The sequence below is a fragment of the Xiphophorus hellerii genome, chromosome 2 (assembly GCF_003331165.1).
Source record: "Xiphophorus hellerii strain 12219 chromosome 2, Xiphophorus_hellerii-4.1, whole genome shotgun sequence".
Taxonomy (NCBI): domain Eukaryota; kingdom Metazoa; phylum Chordata; class Actinopteri; order Cyprinodontiformes; family Poeciliidae; genus Xiphophorus; species Xiphophorus hellerii.
The window spans coordinates 29,694,809-29,719,132 of NC_045673.1; the positions used below are offsets into that span (position 1 = coordinate 29,694,809).

The 24,324-nt window shown below is 39.7% G+C and overlaps 1 protein-coding gene across 1 annotated transcript in view; it reads left to right on the forward strand.

The window, feature by feature from the left end:
• Positions 1-20,543, forward strand: part of LOC116708316 (copine-8-like) — a 94,921-nt gene extending 74,378 nt beyond the window's left edge. Inside the window, exons 16-20 of the mRNA XM_032546215.1 lie at positions 4,013-4,140; positions 6,808-6,910; positions 8,664-8,721; positions 11,664-11,737; positions 12,173-20,543. Of these exons, the coding sequence (XP_032402106.1) occupies positions 4,013-4,140; positions 6,808-6,910; positions 8,664-8,721; positions 11,664-11,737; positions 12,173-12,385 (576 nt within the window). The 3' untranslated portion in view covers positions 12,386-20,543. The remainder of the gene's footprint in view (positions 1-4,012; positions 4,141-6,807; positions 6,911-8,663; positions 8,722-11,663; positions 11,738-12,172) is intronic.
• Positions 20,544-24,324: the final 3,781 nt, after the last annotated feature.

The window sequence follows — 24,324 nt, forward strand, 5'->3', positions numbered from 1 at the left end:
ACAACTAAAATATATCACGGATGAGATTTTATTGCTGCATCCACCAATACTAGCTGCAATTCAACCGTGAAAAGAAAATAACATGCAAACTGAAGATATTTTGCTGTCCAAGGATTGTTTTAAAAGAGAATTATAGCTACTTTTAGACAAACATTTAACCTTATTAAAGGGAGTGTTGTGTTGGCAGTTGGTGGAAAAAGGAGTCCAACATAAAAAAATAAAAAAATGTACGGGCACAAATTCCAGTCATTGGTATTTGTAAATCAGACTGCGTAGTTGTGTTTGACTGACTGGAATTTGTTTATGGTCTCTAAACGGACCAGCGCTTTCTGTAGCGAGTAGACAGAGTCTCTCCAAGCACCGTTTCTATGACAACACAGTTTGATCGTCAAGTTTGAGATTGACATGAAATTGACTGACCAGCTGAAAGGGAGGAAAGGTCGAATGTTGAAACTCACACACAAGCAAGGGAACGTGAGATTTGACTTTTGCATGATGTTTTTCACTTTTTACCTGTAAAAAGCCCTCAACAACAAAAAGTTGGTATTCTTTACAATTACAAATCTTTTTTAAACACATATATTTTTGCACATATCTCATCCATTTATCTCAAAATAGATGAGATAAAATTCTCATCTATTTTGTTTCACAGGGTTACCAAGCTCTTGGTTTAGCAGTACAAAATATTCATGGTGGGTATTTGTGCCAATGTAAGGGAGATTAACAGTCTGTGCAGATTAGTTTTTGGTTGTGAACGCACTGCTTCACATTCATGAGAATGTTTGAGTCAGTTATTTAGTTACATTTGAATTTATTGCCATTCTAAGTCCAAAAAGACGGAAAAGGTGCAGAGTCCTTCACTTTGTCTAACTTTTCATAGCTCATCCATCCGTCACCTTTTCCAAAAGAAAAGGTACCCTGACTTCTCCCCAGCTCCACACAGCCGTCTTGGTTGGTTTACTCTTCCGTCCAGATGTTTTTCCAGAGGCATTTGCAGCCAATACAGCTGCTCTGCGTTGGGTAGCAGCTTCCCCCACGGCGCTGAACCTCCAGTCGAGCCTCACATGCATTATTCTCAGCATTAAGGATTCCACTTGCAGCTGTAGAGCAGTAGTAGTGGGAATGGGCGGCCGCTGATTGTGGCACAATTATACAAGCTCCATTTACAAAGCCAAGGATTCCATGTGCAGTTGTATTTATGGGTAACCGAGCAAAGTTAAACATGGCTTCCTGCTATTTTTAGTTACTTACTGTTGTTTCTTCTTTGAAACTTTCCTTTGAGCGCATGGAAAACACATTCACTGGCACAAAAATCAAACTTCTAGAAAATTTACATCAACAGACGAGGAAGGTTTTAAAGACGTATCCACATCACTGTCCTTTCATTAATTACAAAATTCTTTGACATAATGATGCCTGAGCAGCAGTCCTTTTTAACAAAAGCCAAATTATAGATTCTTAAGTACTTAAAACTCTTTGATCTGGAACTTGTTTGGAACTTTGAATTAAAACAAGGATGCTACTTATTATCCATCCCTGTGGTGGGTTAATAGACTTGCATGTAATCTTGTTATTCTACAATTTGGCATGAAGCATGTGAGATAGTTTGTCATTCCAAGCACTTTTCCAGTTTGGAGAAATGTTTTATTGTTTTTCTCTGAATATTAGCAAAAAATATTGTTCTAATATGAATTGGTACTGTGACCTTTATGCTAATTTATGCAAGTGCTACCCAAATGTGGTAGCAGCAATTCAGTAATAAGATTACTCAAGCTCATTCTGCACTATGCAGACGCTTTTTCTACAGTGATGAGGAGTCACTCAGCTCAGCATGCTAAATGCTTGGAGCTGCTCCAACTGACAGCAGCCTAACCTATTTTTTGATGAATACTTCTGGAATTATTTCCCCACAAATTTTTGTTACATTAATGCTCATAAGATGTTTTCATTTTTTGTACATCAGCATACACAGCAATGTTGAAAACAGTGTTCCAGCAGTGTTTGGTTGTATGTGAACACCAGAACGTGATAAAAGTGCTATTTTTGAGCCCCATTTTTCATATATTTCATAATCAATTGAAGCTATAGGATGTAGCTTTTATTAAAAATATCTGGGCTGTGCTGTGGTGGCGCAGGGTGTTAGCACACTCCACATTTGGAGGCCTTAGTCCTCGACGCGGACGTCGCGGGTTCGACTCCCGGTCCCAGCGACCTTTGCCGCATGTCTTCCCCCTCTCCTCGCTCTCTTTCCTGTCTGCCTACTGTCGCAAAAAGTACGAGCCACTAGCGCCGCAAAAACTCTTTGGAGAAAAAAAAATATATATATACATCTCTTTTCTTTTTACATATTTGTTAACATTATCATTATGTTGTGACAGTGTAAGGCATATAATCTCTTAAAAATATTAGCTCCTCTGCCTTTGTAATGGTGTAAAATACACCACTAATGTCTGAAACAATCAATCAGAGGCAGGGGGAGGGTCTTAGCGGTGTCAATCACTCTTTTGTACACCCCACCCCCTCCCCCACAGCTGGTTCACCATAACATAGCCTGTCACAAAAGCTAATTCTAATTAGCATAGCGAACAATGGCAGTGAATAAAAATTTTTCCTGGACCCGCCTTTTGCTTCTGATTGGTTGTTTTTGACCTTTTTTCTTCAGACAGCTACAGTAGCTCAGGGAGCAGGTGAAAGAGATCGATTTTTTCCACAGATTATCTGTCTCATCTTATACCGTGGTGACACTTTTAACAAATATGGAAAAAACATATTTTTTTATAAAAGTTACATACCGCAGATTTAATGGTTGGATTTGCAGGTAAATATATGTTGATGAATGTACCTTGAAGCCCGTGGTGTTTATAGAGTCAATCTATAAAAAAAGAGTCTGAGTGTGTCGTCACCAGCATGCCTGGTTGTTCTGCTGCTCAGCGTTTGTAACTGCAGTGTGGTGTTTTAACAGCCTGGGTCATTTAATTCCATGATTCACTATGAGTTTAATAGTCTGCTACTTATTCTATTGTAAAACGATCAGGCTTTAATACTGTATAGACTCTGTTCTGTGCTTGGAGGGTGATTAAGTGTAATTTGTGTTTGTAAGATCTCACAAGGCACACACCCAGTTGAAGAGCAGAGCGGAGTAGAATATCTCACTAGTATAAAATAAGATGTTGATGAAGTGACAGTACAGGGATGTGGTGAACTGTGAGCCTGCTGTATTTTGATTAAAGCATATGTCAACATCTGATTAGAACTTGGGCAATAATGGAGGAATGAATGGCACGAAAACATCAATAAGCATTTTAATTTATGTTTTTCACTGTATTATGCCTGACTATGAAAAGTCCTTTGCAAATCAATTTGAGTGATTGATTAATTGTAGCAAATGAAAAGATAAATGTGAAAAATAAAACAGCACAGAAGACCAATAAAATTATTTATAAGAGAAAAATATTGGCCTAACCAGTGATGGGGGAAACGACTGTTGCATGGCAAATATTGCCAATAACAAAATAAATATGATTTTTTTTTTTATTATATAACAGAACTGAAACAAAAAGTGTACATAAGTTGAAATGTAGTTTTCTTGAGGATTGTTGATATGTAGATGGACTTGTATATAAATACAACTATATTTTGTCAAATTCTTAAAATGATGGGCTACGTTTTTTTTGTTTTTTGTTGGGCTTTTTTTTTTTTTTTTTTTTGCCAAAATTGATTTTGTCAAAATAAAAATAAAAAACACCCTTTTATTTCCAAAAGATGTTTTAAGAAAAAACAACAACAAAAAACTTTTAGCAAAAAATGTCTGAGGCCATTATTTTAGAAAGGTGACGATTTTGAAGCCATGCGTTTCAGTAACAAACAAATATCCCTAATTAAACTGGATGTTTCTTGATTTTCCCCACAGAGAAAAGCCGTTTTATTGATTAATCTATATGAGAACTGTCTAAAATTTCTTTGACAGTTCTCAGGTTTGAAAGTCCGTTTTGTCCTCTGTGCTTGTGTGCAGAACGGTAACCCTCAGAACCCGTACTGCAGCGGTATTGACGGCGTGATGGAGGCCTACTACCAGAGCCTGAAGAGTGTGCGCCTGTACGGACCCACCCATTTCTCCCCTGTTATCAACCATGTGGCCAGGTAGGTCAAAATAAATGTGCAGTTAGCTCAGGCAGAGAAATCAATAACTGCTGTTAAAGCGTGGACATTTACAGTAATTAGGTTTTAGTTGAGCGGTGACCAATTTGCTGCCCTTAGGGGCATTTGAACAAAAGGAAAAACTGTTAAAACCTCCCTCAGAGGAAGTGGAAATGCTTCACCTCATGAGCTTCATAAGTTGACAAGCAATTAACTGAATCCCAATGGATGCTTGTAGAAAAGGACCTAAAGCTGATTAATCCTCGGCCTATAGCTCCCTGCGGGCCTCTGGTGCAACATTTGCAAGGATCTGCTTTTTCTGTCTTTTAAATATTTAAAACAAATAACGTACTTGCTTGCAGATACTAAGAGATTCTGTCAGAAACACTTTCCTAATTGACGAATACAGCCATAGGAAAAACGAAGTATGCCTTCTGTCAGTGTTTGGGTTTTATGCTTAAGGACATAATACTAATTCAGTTTTTACCAGTTTCTATATTTAAACAAACGTAAAGAATGTCAAACCCAACTCCACGGTGTCATTTTTTAAATTCGTTAAGCTAAAATGGAAAACCTGTGTTCTGAAACTAACGATATCTTTACTGCTTTCATTGGACCAATGCATTTTGGGTAGTGGATAAGCATCACTTGTTTGAGTAACGTGGGGAGAGGAAACAGAACTGCTGTGTAAAACAGTTTTCATCTACTTCAAAATAAGAGCATGAATAAAAGCATCAGTACCCAAAACTTCAACACAGACGTCGAACGTTATCCACCTGAAAGTTTACAAAACAGCCAAGTCAATTAGCGCATTAGAATTTATCCAGAAAATGTTATTTGGGGAAAGCTAAGTGTGCTAAGCGTTTTCAAGGCTAGCAAAAATGCTACGGCGCTAATCAAAAATTAGCGCATCAATAATAAAGGTTTAGCTGCTTGGAAAAATTCTTAACAGTTGATAACCAAAATTTCAACATGGGTGTCGAACTTTATTCAACTGAAAGTTTACAAAACAGCCAAGTTAATTTCCACGTTAGATTATTTTATGGTAAGCTAAGTGCGCTAAACATTTTTAACATTAGCAAAAGTGCTAAGCAAAATATTCGCTCTGTAGCGCCTTGGTGGATTAGTAGAAGTGTGACTTCCACACCTCCATCTGTAAACAGAATGGATGAAACAGAATAAAACCAAGGTTCTGAAATGACCCATTCATAGTTCAGAGGTCAACCTGTTTGACAGGATGTGCCTATGTCTGCAATCCCGTAATGAAGTGTGAGTCAAAAAGCCTCCACAACAATGTGATAGACAGATAGAATCATATAGATAACCTCTACTGTAAATTATTGCTGTCAAAGGCGAAGCTACAAGCTGCTGAGTCATGGAGTGTAGATTATTAATTCACACACAGCTGTTCACACGTGTTTAGTAAAAAGTGGGGAATTTGTTTTGACTGTGCAACTTTACAAGCCGGAGAAAACAAGTTTGTTTTATCTTCGCTGTTTTTTTTTTTGTTTTTTTACTTTTAACCCTGACTAAATACTAAGCGAACGAAATAAAGTTCTGAGGCTGTTTTGCATGGCAGCTTCTCCCGACTCCCACCTGACGTCTCCTACTGCCAGATCTCGTCTCATGATCCTGGAGACTGACTGTAACAAGCACTTTTCCCACCTTTCATCATTGGCTTTCAGATCCCCCATCTCGCTCTCTGGCTCTCTGTCTCGTTCCGTCCGCCCACTCGGCCTGAGAATAGCTGCATTGTTCGGCGCCCGCTTTCTGACTAAAAGCAAGGAAGACGCCAGCCAAACAAGTGACATCATGTCACGTCAAATCCTTAGGCGCCGGTGCCTGTGTGGCATCGGAGCGTTGCTAAACTCGCAAAAACGCTGTCCCGCTCCATCACCTCAGACGTTTAGCATCAGCGTACTGGAAAAAGAAAAAAAGAACTGCTCCGTTTCGTTGCGGAGATAAATAAATAAAGGACCTGACCTTAATGTACAGCGCTGTGTGTCTTCTTTGATCATGAGTGGTGCTGCTCACAAATGTTTTATTCATTTGATGAATTAGCGTGAACATTTGTTATGGTGCTGAAATGTCTGTGCTGCTTCTGTAACATTACATTCTGTCACCAAGTCCTGTTTCAGATACATAGAAGACATGAAAGATGTTGGAGCTAACATTAAAGTTACAAACAGCTTTTAGTTGGGACATCTGTGAAGAACTAGAATTTGTGATTAAAAAAAGAAACGGAAACTTCCAAATAAATTGATGTTTTACATAAGTCTGTGTTTGACTGTCACGGTGTCTAATTGGTCAGTATTTCTTTAATAAAATAAAGCTACAGTTTCACTGATCTCTGATGGGTAATTTCCTAAAATGAGGTTTTCTGTAATAAGATAATTGCGAGCCGGTGATAGAGGCTGGAGATGGAGGGCTTATTAAACACTTACTCCGACAAGTTAATATCTGCCCATCCATAAAATTGATGCTCCCCATAATCTTCTTCCCTGGTACAAATGAAACTTGTCAGTGGGGTAACTATTAGGCAGACCTCGCATGTTTTATCTCCTCTAATAAACATCTGGATAACATGTTTTATGGAAGTGAAAGTTTTTATGTTGCTGCGTCTCTTTTTAACTTTTTTTTTTAATTACTTCTTGTCTGTTTCGATGCCAGGTATGCATCGGCGGTGACGGACGGATCGCAGTACTTCATCCTTCTCATCATTTCGGATGGCGTGATCACTGACATGGCGCAGACCAAGGAGTCCATTGTAAATGTACGTGTTTACTTTTATTCTTTATGAAGCCTTGTTAGAAAATGAAGTAGAGTATTGTATAACACCTAAGACCCTGCAGTGATTATCATCCGTTTTCTATCCTTGCGTGATTGGAAAGGCATGACGCAGCCTAGATTCATCCCCAGTCCGTCACACCTTCTTGCTACAACAGCACAACCTTCCACCTCAATGCTTTCAACAAATGAATATGGATTTTTTTTTTCCTCATAATTCAAGCGGTTTTAAGAACCATATCCACAGAAAATGGAAGACGGTATTGACTTCTTCAACTGGTCCAGTGGTTCTCTGACAGCTTTCCTTGCTGGTGAATCTGCACAGAAAGTCATTTTTTACATTTTACAAAGTCCAAAGCAGGAGAACATGGTTCTCCTGTATCCCTTCTTTGTATTTGATTCACTGGAAGGATACTCAAACATATAGACACGTTACATGTGGAAATTTCACACGTGAAAAACGCTGGAGGGCAGAAAGACGATTCTTCAACGCAGAAAAACTGCGAAAGTGATTATTTCCTCCGTTGAAGAACAACTCAAAACCACTTTTCCTCTTTTTTTGTGCTATGTCGGTTACACTACACACAGACTCGTTGCCATAGCAACCGACCGACAAAAGCTCAACTAATGTATTGGGATTCAACACCAAAACTCATGCAAAGATTTCTCATACTAGGGACAGTGATCGTTTGGATGTACTTTAATATCCTGTAGCGCCAAAACGTAACTCAGGGACAACAAGACCTGATCAGATTGAATCAGTCGGAGCCGTAGCACAGACAGTCCAGGTGAAATATCCAACACACCTCACAAAATGAGATTCACAGTATTGTGGGCAAGTCCACGTGCACTGCTGCTGATACACTGCAGAATTAGCGAGGAACGCTGGAGGTTTCACTATAATTAAGACTCCAACAAAGGTCCTGATAAACCAGCAAACACCCAGTATGAAAGGGAGGCTATAAAAAGCAAAAGTCTTCTCATGCTTCCTACACTTGCGCTCTTATCTCCACTAATTAGGGGAGTGAGGGTGGAACGACGGCAGCGTGGTCACCCCCGCCTTCCTGCTCTGTGTTTTCATCTTTAATAACCCTAATGAGTTTGCTCGGAGTTAATACGGGCAATGATTTCAGGTGATCTCAAACGTTTGGAAACCGAGTTGCCCCAGGTGCTGCGCCTAAATTGCCGAGTTACGCCAAGCCTCTCCCGCCCTCATCTTGGTGGAACATAAAGTAAGGCGTGAGGGTGATTATTTCCTACGTCCCTCGTTTCTCTGGCAATTTTAGTCCTCAGTCTAATAACCGGAGGAAGTTATGAAACTCTTACAAGACCTCCATTCATCACTCTGCACTAAAACCCCGCTTTGTTGTCCCACTTGACTGAGATTTAATAAACAATATTGCGGTGCCGATCAGCAGTTGAACCGAGACTCGGGGTTGGGGTGTGCAGAGGTGGATGTAAATTGGACTCGTTTCTAAACCGATAAGCTTTGGGAGATTTAGACAAGTTCATAGATGCATGAAATTAGAAACTGGCTCGGCGAGAGGCTTCACGAAACACGCCGCGTATCTCTTAACAATAGCGATGACATGTTCCATAGGTCTCCCTTTGCATGAACTGTTTCTTCACCGTGCTTTTGGTAATTTGCCTGACAGCATGCTGAGTTTAACTTTGCCAATAGAGATTTCATTGAATGTTGCTGCCTTTAATGTCCCTCTATTTGTTTCACCTTTTTGCAGGCCGCTTCTCTGCCAATGTCGATTATAATAGTTGGAGTTGGACCGGCAGAATTTGATGGTAAGTTGAGGTGTGTGTATGTGATTAATTGGAACACAGTAATCTTGAACCATTCCTTTACAAATAAAGCAAAGGTTTAGCCGTCCTTAGTAGCCGTCCTCAGTCAATAGATTTTGGAATCACCTTTTCCTGAAGTTAGTCTTTTGGATTTTTGCCCATTGTTCTTTGCAATAGAGCTAAAGCTGAATCAGATTGGATGGAGAGCATATGTGAATGTTAGTTTTCAAGTCTTGTTTCATGTTCATAATTTGAGAGCCCAGACACCCTGCAGAGGAAATTTTCATCTACTTTTATCCGTGATCTCGTTATTTCAAGAGCTTGTGACCATAGATCAGGGCAGGAACGTAGATCTACTGGTAAATGGAGAACTTCGCCTTTTGACTCAGCTCTCTGTTCGTTATGACAGACCAGTACAGAACCTGCTTCACTGAAGACACTGCACCAATCCGCCTGTTGATCTCTTGCTCCATTTTCCCCTCATTCGTGAACAAGATCCCGAGATACTGAAACTCCTCCTCTAGAAACAGGACCTCTTCCCTGACCCAGAGACGTCATTTTACCCCTTTCAGGCTCAAGACCATGACCCTGGAGGCACTTATCCAGAATCAGTGACAAAGGGCAGCCATGGCTGTGTCCAACTCTCACCAAATACCAGTTACCAAGCTCTGACTCCAGTCCAGAGGTCGCGGTAACAGAATATTTTCAGTATTTAACCGTTTTTTTGTTATTGTTTTTTTTAAATGATGGGAAAGTTTGAAGCCCGTCCGTCATTTTGACCGGTTATAATTAACACCCCTGAATGACGCACATGGGCAGATATTATAGACTTTACGCAAAGATTTCATCGCAGAGGCAACTAAAATCAATCAGCAAAAAAATCGTTTCTGAAAATCATCTCATGGACACTGAACTAATAGCATCTTTCTGACCGGGAGCTGACAGCGTGTTGAAGAGTTATGGACCGGAAGCTTTGGAGTGTCTGGTTCTGAAGCGCATTCCAAACCTTTGGTTAAAATGGCGCCTTTAATTCCAGTCTCCATTACATACAGACCAGAGAAAACTAAAGAGAATGCAACGTTGTATTAATCCGTTTACAGTCTAAACAGAGGAGCCGGCAGTTTATCTTGAGGAAATAAATAACGGTGCAGAAGTTAATTAGACCGTAACATATGCAGTCCGCTGCACAACCAATGTGGACGCGGCTCCGCCGCTGCGAAGAATTAAACATAACTCACCCTTCAGCTTCAACAAATGGAGATAAAAGACATATACAGTACAGACCAGAAGTTTGGACACAACTGTGTGTCCAAACTTTTGGTCTGTACTCAATACAGACCAGAAGTTTGGACACAACAGTGTCTCCAAACGTTTGGTCTGTACTGTATATTTTTATTTTTTTTATTTCCTTTATTCAACCTTCCCGCATCCAGAAGGAGAGCGGCGTTCTGGAGGAGCGTGGCAGACGTAACATCTGTCCGTTTAGGAGAAGCGAAACCACGCAAAAAAAATCCTGGTGAAAGCGCAACGCCCGGACCGCGCCCAGGGTAAAATACTCGCCAAGGTCAATTGATCGGTTTGGATCAGACAGATCCAACTGACTGATGAACTAGTGGAGATTTCTCTGCAGATGCGACCAGGAGGAATTTGTGAGGTTGTGCGTTCAGACCGCAGCGGGTGAAGTGCTGCTAATTTAAGTGGAGCCATTTAATTTCATTTATTATAAGTTATTGGGGCCACAGTCAGTGGTTTGTGTCACTACGGAGAAAAAGTTAGATGCGTTTGTCTGCTTTATGTGTGATGGGATCTGGATTCACAGTTCAACTAGGTGAATATTAACTATTATATTAGCATGAAAATGCGACTAAATAACCTATGTTAATATGATTATAATTTGACGGGTAAAAATAGATAAACATGACCAATTTTTGTTTTTATGCGGTTTGTCAAAATGACGGATAACAGAAAAGTCTAGCGCGACCTCTGCTCTGGTCATATAGGGACATAACAGCCCGTATCAAAGGACCTGCTACCCCATACTCCTGGAGTTCACCTCACAGAATTCCCAGAAGGAGTCCAACGCCTTCTCCAAATCCATCACACCCATGCATACCGGTTGGGCGAACTCCCATAAACTTTCCAGAACCCTGCTGAGGGTGCAGAGCTGGCCCAGTGCTCCAAAACCAGGACAAAAACCTCACTGCTCTTCCTGAGTCCAAGATTCGACTATCCCTCATGATCACGTATCACTTAAAACTCCGACTCAAATTTGGGTTTGGAGCATAACAAAATATGGAAAATTTCAAGCTTTTACAAAGCAGTAAAGACATAAAACAGAAGGTAGAAAAAAAATCCCATTTGTCTTTCAGAAAAAGCGAATGGTTTTTATTTGCTTTTGGTATACAATTACCCCATCCCTCACATCGTCTCCTGTGTTGTTTACGAACACCAGACCAGTCCTCTGTGAAAACAAGCTCATTGAGGATGAGCAATGAGCTCCACAAAAAATGATCACACGTCTGAAACTGCTGTGTCTGGCTGTTTAATGTCCCTGCAGTGCCGTTGCAAACATATTCCATCCCGTTTCCCATAAGCCCACACTTATAGGTAAGTGACGTCCCAGTGGCATCACGCTCAGCCGTGCAGATTCTCCGCATCACTCCACATTTGGCGTAGTCTCCTAGGATATGTGGGCCGCTAACATGCAAATGACTTTATGGTGGCTAATGAAATATAGTACCATCAACCTACCTCTGTATTATCTGGCTCCAAAAGCGGCCTTGTCAAAGTACGCAAAGAACATTACCGACTGTGGTTGGTTGGCATTTCAACCAGGTCATCTTCAAATCAGAGTTAATTCATCGAAGGATGAGATTTCAGACAATCCAGCTTGTGATTTTATTCTCCTGACTGACAGTAAGGAAGTGATGTTGCTTCCTTCGCAGAAATGATTGAACTGGACGGGGACGAAGAGAGGATCTCATCCCAGGGACGATATGCAGAAAGGGACATCGTTCAGGTACAGAGTATTCCCAAATAAGAAATTTGAAATTTAAGATTAAAGCTGCAGTGTGTGACTTTTATTAAAAAATATATATATTTTCTTACATATTTATTGAAACTGTCACCATGTGGTGAGACAAATCGTCTGTGAAAAAACCCCAGCTCCTCTTCCTTCTCCCAATGCCAATGCCAACTAGAAACAACCAATCAGAGCCAGGAGGCGGGTCTTAGCGCTGTCACTCATCCTCCGTGTGGCACTATCACATATCATATTGTCAGGACATGGTGACTGTTTTGACAAATAGGTAGAAAACATATTTTTCATAAAAGTTACATAGTGTAGCTTTAATGGAAGGGATCATGGTGGTTGACTCTCTTCTCTGTGTTCTGCCTTTTGCCCAATTCATTTCCACCTTCCATATCTCATTTCTTCATTTCTTTTCCTCGTTAGTTTGTTCCTTTCAGAGACTACATCGACCGGCGAGGAAACCACATTCTGAGCATGGCTCGTCTGGCTAAAGAAGTGCTCGCCGAAATCCCCGACCAGTTTCTCTCCTACATGAGGACCCGAGGGATCAAACCAGGCCCCCAGCCGCCACCTTATACCCCGTGTCCGCCCCCGGCCATCCACCCGCTCCACACCAGACGGGTAAGCCGGATCTGAAGGACCGAGGCCCCCAACCCTCTGCATTGGCTTAGCCAACTTTTACTGGCTTCCGATCTTCTCTTTGAGCTTCCTTTTCTCGCTATAGTCTTCACTGGAAGCCTGTGAGCACATGGTGAACTTCACCCGCTGTCTCGCGTTGCACTTTCAGGAACGTTTGGCTGCAGCGCGTAGCCCTGACTTGGGGATGCTGCCATTATTTCAGCGACAGGACTTTGCACTCGGGAAATTTTGACGGTCGCGGCTGTTGGAAATTGCTGGATTTCCAACCGGAGGAAATCCAACGAAGAGGAGAAGGAACAGGACGTCCGGAAAAGGTCCGGACTAGTGAGACTCTTTGGTCACGAACACTGTCCGCTCCTCTTTGTTCTTCTGCATTCACTTCCTGAACCTTTCACAAAATCTCTTGATACTTCAATGTTTACATGGGGAAAGCAGAGAGGGGATTTTTTTCAGGTGATAAACGATTTATACCGATCAATGTGAAAACCTTTCAGAGTCATATTTTTCACCTGTAGAACCAGGAGGTTGTGAATTTAAAAACATTTAGGCCCTGATGCCATTTTCTTTTCCCACTACATGTACAGCAATTATACTCTGTTTCTTTTTAAATAAATAGAGCATGTTTTAGTGTAGAAGAAGCATGCAATGTCGTCCCACACTCAGGGCTTGTCCCCTCCACACCGCCGCTAACGCTGCTACGTACCGCCACAGACGAACCCGTCACCACCTGAGATCTTCCCTCCTTCCACTCCGCCCACCTCGGCTCCAGCAGGACACGGCGCTCCCTGGGGATTGGGTCAAATCAAATGCAGCAGGGACTCCAACCAGCCTTACTGTTAACGTCAGAAAACATTCACAGGCATCGTCCCCTCTACACCATGGCTTCTGGAAATGAGGATCTCCAAGCCCAGCAGTCAAAAACACACACCTCTCTTTACAGAGTCTCTGACTGTGAGCTGCGATCTACAGCGGCGTTATTTTTGTGAAAATACACCTGCACTTCAGAGGCATCGCTGTGTTTTGGTTACGTCTCTCTACCTCTTACTTTACTCTGTACACAATATAAATGTCACTTCTTTTCTTGTGAATAACAAGTATTGTGAGTTATGTTGGCTAAAGCTGCAGTATGTAAGTTTTATTTTTTAAAAATTGTTTCTTTTTTTTTACATATTTCTTAAAACTGTCACTATGTTGTGACAATTTAATACGAGAAAGATAATCTGAAAAGATTGATCTCCTCCACCTCCTCCCTGAGCTACTGTTGCTGTCTGAAGAAAGGCACCGCGCCCCACCAAAAACAACCAATCAGAGCCAGGAGGAGGGTCTTAGTGTTGTCACTCAACCTCATGTACTCGCTGCTAAATGGGTTAGTCACAAAATGGCAGAGAAACAACTTACCGTTACAAGAACACAGTTTATCCACCGTCACTGGTGGCCATGCTAACTAGCATTAGCTTTCACTACAGGATTGTAGAATAGAGAAAAGTGAGAAGAGAGAAGAGTATGATCATTAGGATGATTGACAGCACTAAGACCCACATCCTGGCTCTGATTGGTTGTTTCTAGTTAGCAGTGAGGAGGCGGATGAGCTTAATTTTTTTATTTCATAATCTGTCACGAAATGGTGACAGTTTCAATAAATATGTAAAAAACTATTTTCGTAAAAGTTACATACTGCATCTTTAACCAGGAACACGGTCATTCTGTTATACAAGATCATTGTCAAATCCTCTAAAACTTCTCATGCCAATTTGTAATCAGAGCAGGTATCAACACACTGAATAAGTGCGCAAAGAACTGATAACCAGCCGATGAAACTCAAACTCCTTATCCAGTGAGAACTCATGCTGCGCTCTGAAAAGGTTTTTGCTTTTATTTCAAATTTAAACGTTTAAATGATCAAATTGATTTTAATATCAGGCAAAAATAACCCGAGTAATTAGAAAATTATGTTACTTTCAAATGATGCAGTCCTTCATTAAGGGAAAAAATATTATCCTTATTATTAGAGCCCAATGTGAAAAAATAATTGCGCCCTAAAACTAATAATTGGTTGCTGCAACACCTGCCGTCAAGCGTCTGTGGTAACTGGCTCTATGTCTGCCTCATTGCTGTGAAGGAAATTTACACATAAAACTGTCCTCTTAAAGTAACAAACGGTTGGCCAGACAACCTCCTTTAGGATTTCCTGCTAAAGAACAGAGTTCATGGTTCCATCATCAAAGGCTCAGAAGCAGCAAAGTAGGACGAAATCATCACACTACCATCATGAGCGTCTGTTTGTTGTTCTGTTTCTGAAATGCTGTCAGTTTTAAGCTGGTCTCCTTTGTGAGAGTAGGTTTGGATATGTTGTTTTTAAAGTGTGTTTACTCAGGTTATTTTTGCCTAACATTAAAATTTGTCTGACAAGCTGTAACGTTTCGCCCTCACAGGAGTGGTCTACCTAAAACCAATGTGCCAGTGTCAAACTTTCAAAAGGAGCAAAACAAGCTAAAGTGACTCGATTCAGGTTGTTTAAAAAAAAATAAAAAAAATTGGAGAAAATCTGTCAGTGGGTTTTTATAAACCAGCGTTTACACTTTTTTGGCTTCCATGTCAGCAATTATAACTATTTGGAGCCAGAAATGTGAGGGGCGAAAACAGCACTTAACACCCAGAGAAGGAGGTGTCACCATGTTCTTTGATTTTTATTTTATTTCCTACTGCTAAATATAAAATAAATGAAGGATTGCGAGGTCAACTGAAGTACGGCAGCGTGGGAAACACAGAGTGCGTCACATTTGTCCTAAACGGACCCTTGCCTTACGTAACAGCAGGAGCTTTCCACGGCGTGGAAACACACCTCCTGTTGCTCTTTCATGTTGTAAGTGTTCATCTCAATGGACTGTTTTCTTCAAGGCCATTCTGTGTTTCATGTGGTCAGGCAGGAACAATCTGTGAATTAATGCTAGAACATCACAGTCTAAGGTTAGTGCTCTGATGTTCGGTCCTGTTCGCCACCTCTGTTTTTCGTTCCCTCTCTTCCTGAACACCAACATGGTGGGGAGAAAAAGAGCAATAGTCTTTCGTTTGGTTTCAATTTACTGGCAGATTTTCCCAACGATTACCAAAAAAATTATTATAAATTTTAAGTGTACATTTTTTAAACCCCCTGTAAGCTTTGGGACAGCAGCAGCGCTCCACTCAGATTCAGACACTTACAGCGGACTCGGTTGGCGGCCTCCTTGTTTACCTTGTCCAACATGAGATTACAACTGACAGCTCAATATAGTTCAGTGAAAATTTCTTATCTGTTGCACTGCCGGCATAAATTTATGGGTAAAACATATCACACTGGTAGCTTTAATGTCTCTGTGTATAAGAACCACTTCTTTATTTAGGCTCTGGGTCAATTAATCCTTTTGCTAATATGTACCTTCATCCTGCACGCATACACAAGCCTGTCACAATTACAAATTTTGCTGGATGATAAATTGTTCCAGAAGTTACTTAGCACTGCGATAGATAGGTTTGCTAATAACTATGTAAGTGTCAAAGTTACGTTAAAAATCAAACGTTTTTACAATCAGATGTTAGCAACAAGCTTTATGGTTAGCATGTCTGTTGATCCAATAAACAGATAAAAGTCAGCTAGCTACTGCAATAAATAAGTTTGCTAATAACTAGTAAGCCTCAAAGTTACCACAGAATTCAGCCGATAATTAGTCTATATTTTTGGCTAGCTGCTACACTGCTGTGTAGATTTAACTGCAAAGCCATATTTTAAAAAGATTGCAAAGAGGTTCACCACTTCTGTGTTGTGAGAACATCACACTACTGTATTATTATACCTAAAATAAACCAAATTAAATTGGATATTATTAGACTAGCAGTTTTAGTAAGAGTTGCAACAGACCATTTAATCAGTTGGCTTCAAAATGTGTTTTACTACCATAAAAGTGATATTTTTACTCAAATGTTTAATATTGTCAGAATTCTTTACTGGCCCATGTGGATCTTGAGAACTTTAAATAATTTTTCTTTTTTTTTTTCTGGCTAACCCACTGAAATCCGCTGTTGCTGTTTGATTCCCAGCGAGCCACAAGAAGTCAGCCGCAACATTTTCCACAAGAGATCAGACTTCATAATCAAAGCCAAGTGGTTCAGGTAACTGCACTGTCACTTTTAGACAAGTGTGGCCGTGTCGCTGCGCCCCGTCACAGGTCCGCCACGATTTTAGGTCTTCGCACAAACAATTTAATCCCAATCCGTCATCAAACTCTGCACACAGAGGGCCGTCTTTCTGTATGTAAATGTGTGAACTAAAGTTTTCCTGTATATTTGTGTACCGCATACTGTACAGTAGATTTTAACCTGTGTCTTTAGGGCCCTATTCAGTCAAGGAATCTATATAACGAATGTTTACAACAACTTTTTAAACTCACGCCTCAAAATCACAGTATACTTCTTGGCTGATGATGTTTTCATTAGAACATCTGGTTATTAACTGCTTCTAAAACATTTTCTGAGATGTTTATACACTTGTACAGAGTTCTGCCTTTTTTTTGTGCGTGTCGGTCAAAACTGCTGTTTGTGAGATGCTGCTTCTTTACTGCTCATATAACGGAATTCCATTTTGTACGGAGGCCTGTAATCATATTTAAATCATGACTAACAGGCCTTATCAATGTTTCTGCAGACGTTATTCATATTTAAATCATGAACGACAGGCCTGTATTTTTATAAACAAACGGTTAGAGAGCGATGTATGTTTTATGTGTTAGAAAATCAACTTTATGATAAACACTCTGTAGCAATGTTATTTCTGCCAAATTTAACATGCTGTTAAGTGTAGCGTCTCAATCCCTGAACAAAAAAAAACCAACAGCTTGTTCAGTTTTGACTGAATAGGATTCCTCCCTGTGTGGTCATGGGGGTTGAGCGTCGTGGTGTTTTTGTCCTGACCGGGACCTATTGTACAAAAGCGTGAATGTGGAATTGCACAATGTAGCACTGTAGTCTCAGTCCGTGACTGGAGGAACAGCAGACGAAGCCGGAACAGGCAGGAAGTCTTTTACATGTAAATATTGTGGAAGCTGGACTCGCATCAGACTGCCGCTACTCTGTGACCCCCCGCTCCGGTCCAAAACAAAAGGGAATGCCTTTCATTTATTTATCTTGGCAACATGCCGTCTTCATCTCACACCCACTTGAAACATCCAGGATGTGTATTTATATATGAAACATGCATGACACTTACATAACATCACGTCTGAGTGATGACGGAGAGTTTTGTGAGGGGAAAACAGTTTTTTGTTTTCTTTTGGGGGGTTTTATTTCAAATGCTTCAAGCTTTTACAATAATCTGGTCTTTGTTCTGTTACCACAATCTTAAGGACAGCTTGTAACAGGTGAAGGTTGATGGTTTTAATGCGCGTCAAACAATCCTGACATGGACAACGTTGTTTTCTTACTGGTTTGATTTTAAATAAAATGTCCAAAGGACATCTTTAAAGGAACCTTTAACAATACGACCTGCATTGCCTAACTTAGAAATTCCGCCTGATTCTCATTTCCCTTAAGTGGAAACCGCCTGGGATTTCTCCCATTGAGTTTGATTTGGGGGGGAGGAATCCTCCAAAGGTGAGGACAAATTTTTTAAAATTATACCTTAATACATTTTTTTCATCAGTAATTTTTATTTGTATTTCTTTTTTTCATTCATTATAAAACATAGTTTAAAATGATTTATTGAAACGTTACTTGCCATTTTCTTCTTTCCGATTGGGATGATTCTCCAATTTATTCAAGCTGCTTTGCTCCTCTGGCTAACGTAACTAGAACAAAATGGACAAGAACTCAGAATTGCCGACTAAAATTGCAAGATGTGAGGCTACATTTCTGCTGAACATATGCAACCATTATTTAATAGTGAATAGAAGTGAGAGAAGAACATTCTGAAAGTTGACTTTCTTCACATATTTTGTAGCATTGGGCTAAAGCTGATGCTGTTTACGCTTTGGTTGTTCACATATCATGTCCAGAGTTGCTGCTATTTTAAGAAATGTGTCATATTGTTTAAGGTTCCTTTTAAGGACATTTTCTGCTTATATAATGATAAAAAATAAAAAAAATAAAAATCCTACAATATATTAAAACATTTATGCACATCAGGTTGTTCTCCTGTGCAGCACAAATAAAACAGAGTTAGGACAAAATGGGAAGGAACCCCAACATAAAGTGTCTTATTGGGAAACTCTCTCGCCCCTCTGTGCCTACATAGCAGCCTCCCTGGGCCTTTGGCAGCGTCTCCACTACAAGCTCTGCTGGAGGGAACACAGATCTTCCTAAAGACGTTCCCCTTGTGACTGAGAGCGCTGGAAACAGGAGCTCAGCCGGGCCGACGTGGCGGCACCGGCTGCTTGGAGCAGAGCTCCGGGAAACGCTTCTGCCGTTTTTAATACGGCGAAAATCTGCAACGTTATTACGGAGGTCATTGATAAAGCCATTTAGAAATCAAAATACTGATTTACTACAAAATAGAACGACATTCCAGCTGTGTTATTAGAGATGCTCCTTGTTTATATAAAATATCTTTTGTTTTGGTTTTTTTTTGGGGGGGTTCCACCTTCAGGATGAGGAGGTCCAGTTATTTAAATGGCGCTTTCACCTGAGAGTACATCCACGTGGGAACTGGAGGCAACGTTGGGGACAGTTAAAGTATTTACAGTGCAGGAGAAGGTTGAAATCACAAGCCGTCAGACCAGCATGGAATAAAAAACGCCACGAAATAGCGAAACCAGATACTTACATACTGAATAAAAACACACAAACACTTTTTTTTTCTTTATTTCTGTAGTTAAATCAGACCAAACTTTTCTTGTTTTACCTTAGTTAGAATTACCAAAATTATTTCCATTTGCTAGATGCCAGAAAACTTAAGAACTTTTGTTTTTTTAGAAATGTATTTGTTGTAACTCTCCTCGAATTCAAAAAGAAGTTCATTCGGTCGGTATCAGAGATAACAGACAAACTGTACAACTTGGGCCAAACCTTTTGGGCTTCCTTCTACAAACCTCTGATAGGTTAACCTAATTGGCGTCGCACTAAACTAAGTCACGCTAAACTTTTGAATTCAAGGATGCAACATTACAAATGGAATCTCTTAAAAACTATTCTTGCAAACTTTTCCGGCATTTAGCAAATGGAAATAATGTTGGCAATTCTAACTAACCTAAAACCAGAAAAGTTTAGTCTGATTTAACTGAAGAGACTGAAGGGAAAAAAAGTGACTGTACTTTTATTCCGTATGTTATACTGAATAAAACAGTATATTCTGTTTTATTCAGAATATACTGAATTCTGATTCCAGCTGTATTTACATATCTCAATCAGTCTGCTGAGAGCCGGCCATGAGAATGCCCAGTAATCTTCACACATGTAATATAAACTGTGTAAACTGTAAATTATTATATCGGACAAAGTGGTTTATTTGAATGCCTGTGATGAATATTCTGTTATAATATCTTGATGTGTTACTCTAGCATGTACCAAGTTTGCATGTGTTGGATTTTATTTATTTATTTATTTTGCAGACGGGATGCATCGGTAGGTCGAAGCAATGATTAATTGTACTTTGTGTTATTTCAAGGACTTGTTTGCCTTAAGTAGCTCACTGATCGATCTGGGAATCATGCAATGCCTTCAGATGTTCTATTTAAATAATGAATATTCTCTTTTTCTTTCTTTCTTTTTTTAACTCCACTGACACATGGCAAGAGTTAGAAGTGATGTGAGAAAGAAAAAATGAAAGATCTGATTTAATTTGCCCTTCATTTAGTTGGCAAAAATAAGGCACTCAAACGTTTTGTTTAAAGTTATTTTTGTAGTAGATGCTAAATTTGAACAATTTACAATTGCTGTTTTTTTTTTTCAAAACTCATCTTCCAAAAAGTATGTTTTTTGTGTTTGTTTTTTTGTTTGGTTTGGTTTTGCATGATGTTACCACTCAAGAAAAAAAAAAAGATTATTCCTATAAACTCCTTAAAATGAGGAGTGAAGAGATTACAAGACAGCACAGGTTTCAGAGGAACAACAAAAGCCACAAGCAACTGATTATTTTAAAAGACCGTATCTGTAAGAATTACAATATTTGAATAAATATTCATATAATATGTCTTGTTGTGGTGTTTATTTCCCTGTGGCTGCGAATAATAATAATAATAATAATAACAATCTCCTATGGGCTCCTTTGGGAACATTGCACTGTGTTGTGAAAAAATATTTACACTTCCAAATTTCTCTTGTGTTTTTTTTCTTTATTATTATTACTATTATTATTTTTGCTCGCTCTTAGGTGTTCCAGGTCATCAGACCTTTCATTCAGACAAAAGTAACCTTAGAAAATCAGGTTCAATACTGAAATAACTGCAATAAAAAAATATTTTGGGAAGTAGAGTTCAATTTCACACGCTGTAGGTCTGTCGCGATAAAAAAACATTTCCTGGACTATAAATACTCACAAGTTATCACGGTAAACGATACTGTTTCTAGTGGTGTAACGATAATGGCATAATAATGCAAGAACACATTCTCAAAGTTCATCCATCCATCCATCCATTTTCTGTTCACCCTTTGTCCCTAATGGGGTCAGGAGGTGCTGGTGCCTATCTCCAGCTACGTTCCGGGCGAGAGGAGGGGTCACCCTGGACAGGTCTCCAGTCTGTCGCAGGGCAACACAGAGACATACAGGACAAACAACCATGCACACACACACTCACACCTAAGGAGAATTTAGAGAGAGAGACCAATTAACCTGACAGCCATGTTTTTGGACTGTGGGAGGAAGCCGGAGTACTCGGAGAGAACTCACGCATGCACAGGGAGAACATGCAAACTCCATGCAGAAAGACCCCGGCTGGGAATCGAACCCAGGACCTTCTTGCTGCAAGGCAACAGTGCTACCAACTGCGCCACTGTGCAGCCCTTCTCAAAGTTCAATAAACCTTAAATTCTAACAAAAAACTAACACTGGGACTGGAAAACATTTTAAACATCTAAAATAAATAAACAAAACGATAGAAACAACATAAATTATGAAGTTCCTGTAAATAACGTTGCCCTTCAATAAAGGGCCAGTTGAGACCAAAGGGCCAGACTGAAGACTTTTAGCATCCAGTTTTTGGAAGAAAGAGAGAAAAGAGAAAACAATAGATCATGCAAATGGCAATTTAGCTTTTAAATTCATGCAATTAATTGATTTATTCCTTAATTGATTTATTCAACAGATCTAACTGTATTTCTTCTCAATAAGTCACGATTTTAGGAGCTGTTGTCGGCCAACTATCTAAAAGGCAACACATCAAGCAGCAATCTAATGGTAGAGCAGATTAGCAACAAAGTTATTGACAGCTACCTGAATCGAGAGCTAGCATCCTGAAACGGAACAACCGTGAGCCTCTCCAACACAAAAATCCCCCAGGAACTTCAAAAGCATTTTCCCTTAACAAATGAAACTTGAAATCTGAATTTTGGATTTTCTCAGGTTGTCTATCTGATATTAAATTTTATTTGCTAAATCAGAATAATTGTGAGGGGACAAATGCTTTTCAAAGCACTGTGAAATGCCACAGAAACTTTTGGCTCTTACAGTCATTGGTGGTCTGCTAAACCTAAAAATAAGAGACGTTCTCGTTCCTGATGGACACCTGCCTTGATTGACGCGGCCAGCCAGTGACTTTTAAAGCAGAGCCAGATTACTGGAGGAGATTCACACCATTACACCTCTCCAACACTCATCTCGAGATGAAACGAGTTGCAACAGGGTGTCGTTCTGTCCAGCTTCCAAAGGCGCCGCTCACTGGGAAAACAGCCTCTGTCTGCCTGACTTTTCAGGAAATCTATTACACTTAAAGACAGAAATGCCCGTATATAACCGCCAAACCGCCCATTGTCTTTACCCGCTTCTCCTTGCAGGGGAGTGCTGTTTGTAAAGCTACGCAGCCAACATATAACCAACAGCAAAAATTTGTATTATTTAGCCTGTTGTAAGAGCAAAATAAAAGGGAATTCTTTTTCCAAGAGAGAAATATTTACGCTGAACATTTAAGATGCATATTTGGGTTCTAACTAGTTTGCAAACAAACTAACTTGCTGACTATTTAACAAGCTAACTCTTCATAAATAGTTTACTTAGCTAACTATTTAGCTCACTAAATATTGACCATTTAGCTAATAGTTTGCAAAACAGTTAGCAAGCTAAATACATTTAGTTTACAAGCTAAATATTTTTGTTAGTGTGCTAACTGTGGGCGAGTCTGAAGTTAACTCCAAACTAACATTTTGTAAGCAAGCTAAATATTGAACCTGAAGCATTTAGTTTTCAGCTAAATATTCAGCTAGTTTGAAATTAGGACTTTTATAAATAAATGAATAACATGGTAAAACTTTGAAAAATAAACCCCTTTTTTTCTTGAAGTTGAAGTTAATATTTGGCTGTTTGGCCTTTTGTAATTTTAGCACCCCATGAATACAGGCCTTCTTGTGATATGTTTGAGTAAACTTGTTTTTTTATTAATAACATACTAATATGTTATATTAGTATAACATATTGGAGAAGACAGTACCTTGCTGCGAAAGGGACTGTCTCCTCCAACGAGCGCTAAAATGATTTGACCATTGACTTTAATGTAGAATAAAAACTGATATATTCAAGATAATAGTCTCACTTTATTATTACTTGAAAACATCATAAGTCAGAAATCTCCATAGAGATTTCAAAAACTAATAAAAAAGCAAGGCTTTAATAGGATTCTTCTATTTTCTACTTCATGTCAAGGCGTCTGAAGGGGCTTAAGGTTGCTGAGGATTTTACGTGACAACAGAAGTTTAACAAACACGGAGGCGCCTCTCTCTCTCTCTCTCTCTCTCTCTCTCTCTCTCTGTCTGTCTCATGGATGGCTGGATCATCGTAAACGGTGCGCTGGATCAGTGCGACCCCGCCTAACCGCAGGCGGGGTAAAAATCCAAAGAGCTCATCTCGTAAAACCGCGGGAGGGTTAAAAAAAAGTTTTATGAAGTTACAAAGAACTGCGGGAGGGTTTTATAAAAGTTTTGTAAAGTTATAAAGCGCTAGCTAGTTCCTGAAACTATACAAAAAAATATATTTGTATAGGGCTGGATAATCTAATTACCAGATTATCCAGCCCTATAATCTGGCTGGATTATAGGGCTGGATAATAGGGATAATAATCCCTATTATCCAGCCCTATAACCTATAACTATATCCAGCCCTGGATTATAGGGCTGGATTATCCCTATTATCCAGCCCTATAAACCAACTGGATAATTGGGATTATCCAGATGGATTATAGCTGGATAATCCAGTTGGATAATCCAAAAGGGCTGGATAATCTAATTACATTCAAATAGTTCGGTTAAGATTATGATGCCCAATAAATTTGTTGGTTTATTGTTACTACACCAAAGACATCCACTGAAACTCTCCAATGCTGAATGACCACTGGTCTTGATTCATACCAAATGTGTGTTTTTCTGCATTTCGGCATTGTTGTTGTTTTTTGAAAGCAGTTGGGAAGTAATCTGACATGCTAAGCGTGTGGGTTGCTGTGCAACGAGCGACATTGTGCTAATTACAGCCAGTAGACTTTGCTCCCTTCCTCGTTTGTAGGCTCGTTCAACATTTTAATGAGCCCTCGCTGCTATCTGCTCTCTGTGTTTATCTTCGTATTACTTTTAACTTCGTGATGAGTTATTGTGCCATAAGGTCGCCTCCCACTTCAAGCTATATCTGGAAACTTTAATTGGAATTCTCAGCCCTAAGCTGAGGAACATGTTAGGTTAATGTTATACTTTACTAAGAAAGACACCACAGCAAGGAAAATAGCCGCTGTTTGAGTGGTAGGCTTAGGAATTATGGTTTGTTGACTGACAGGCAA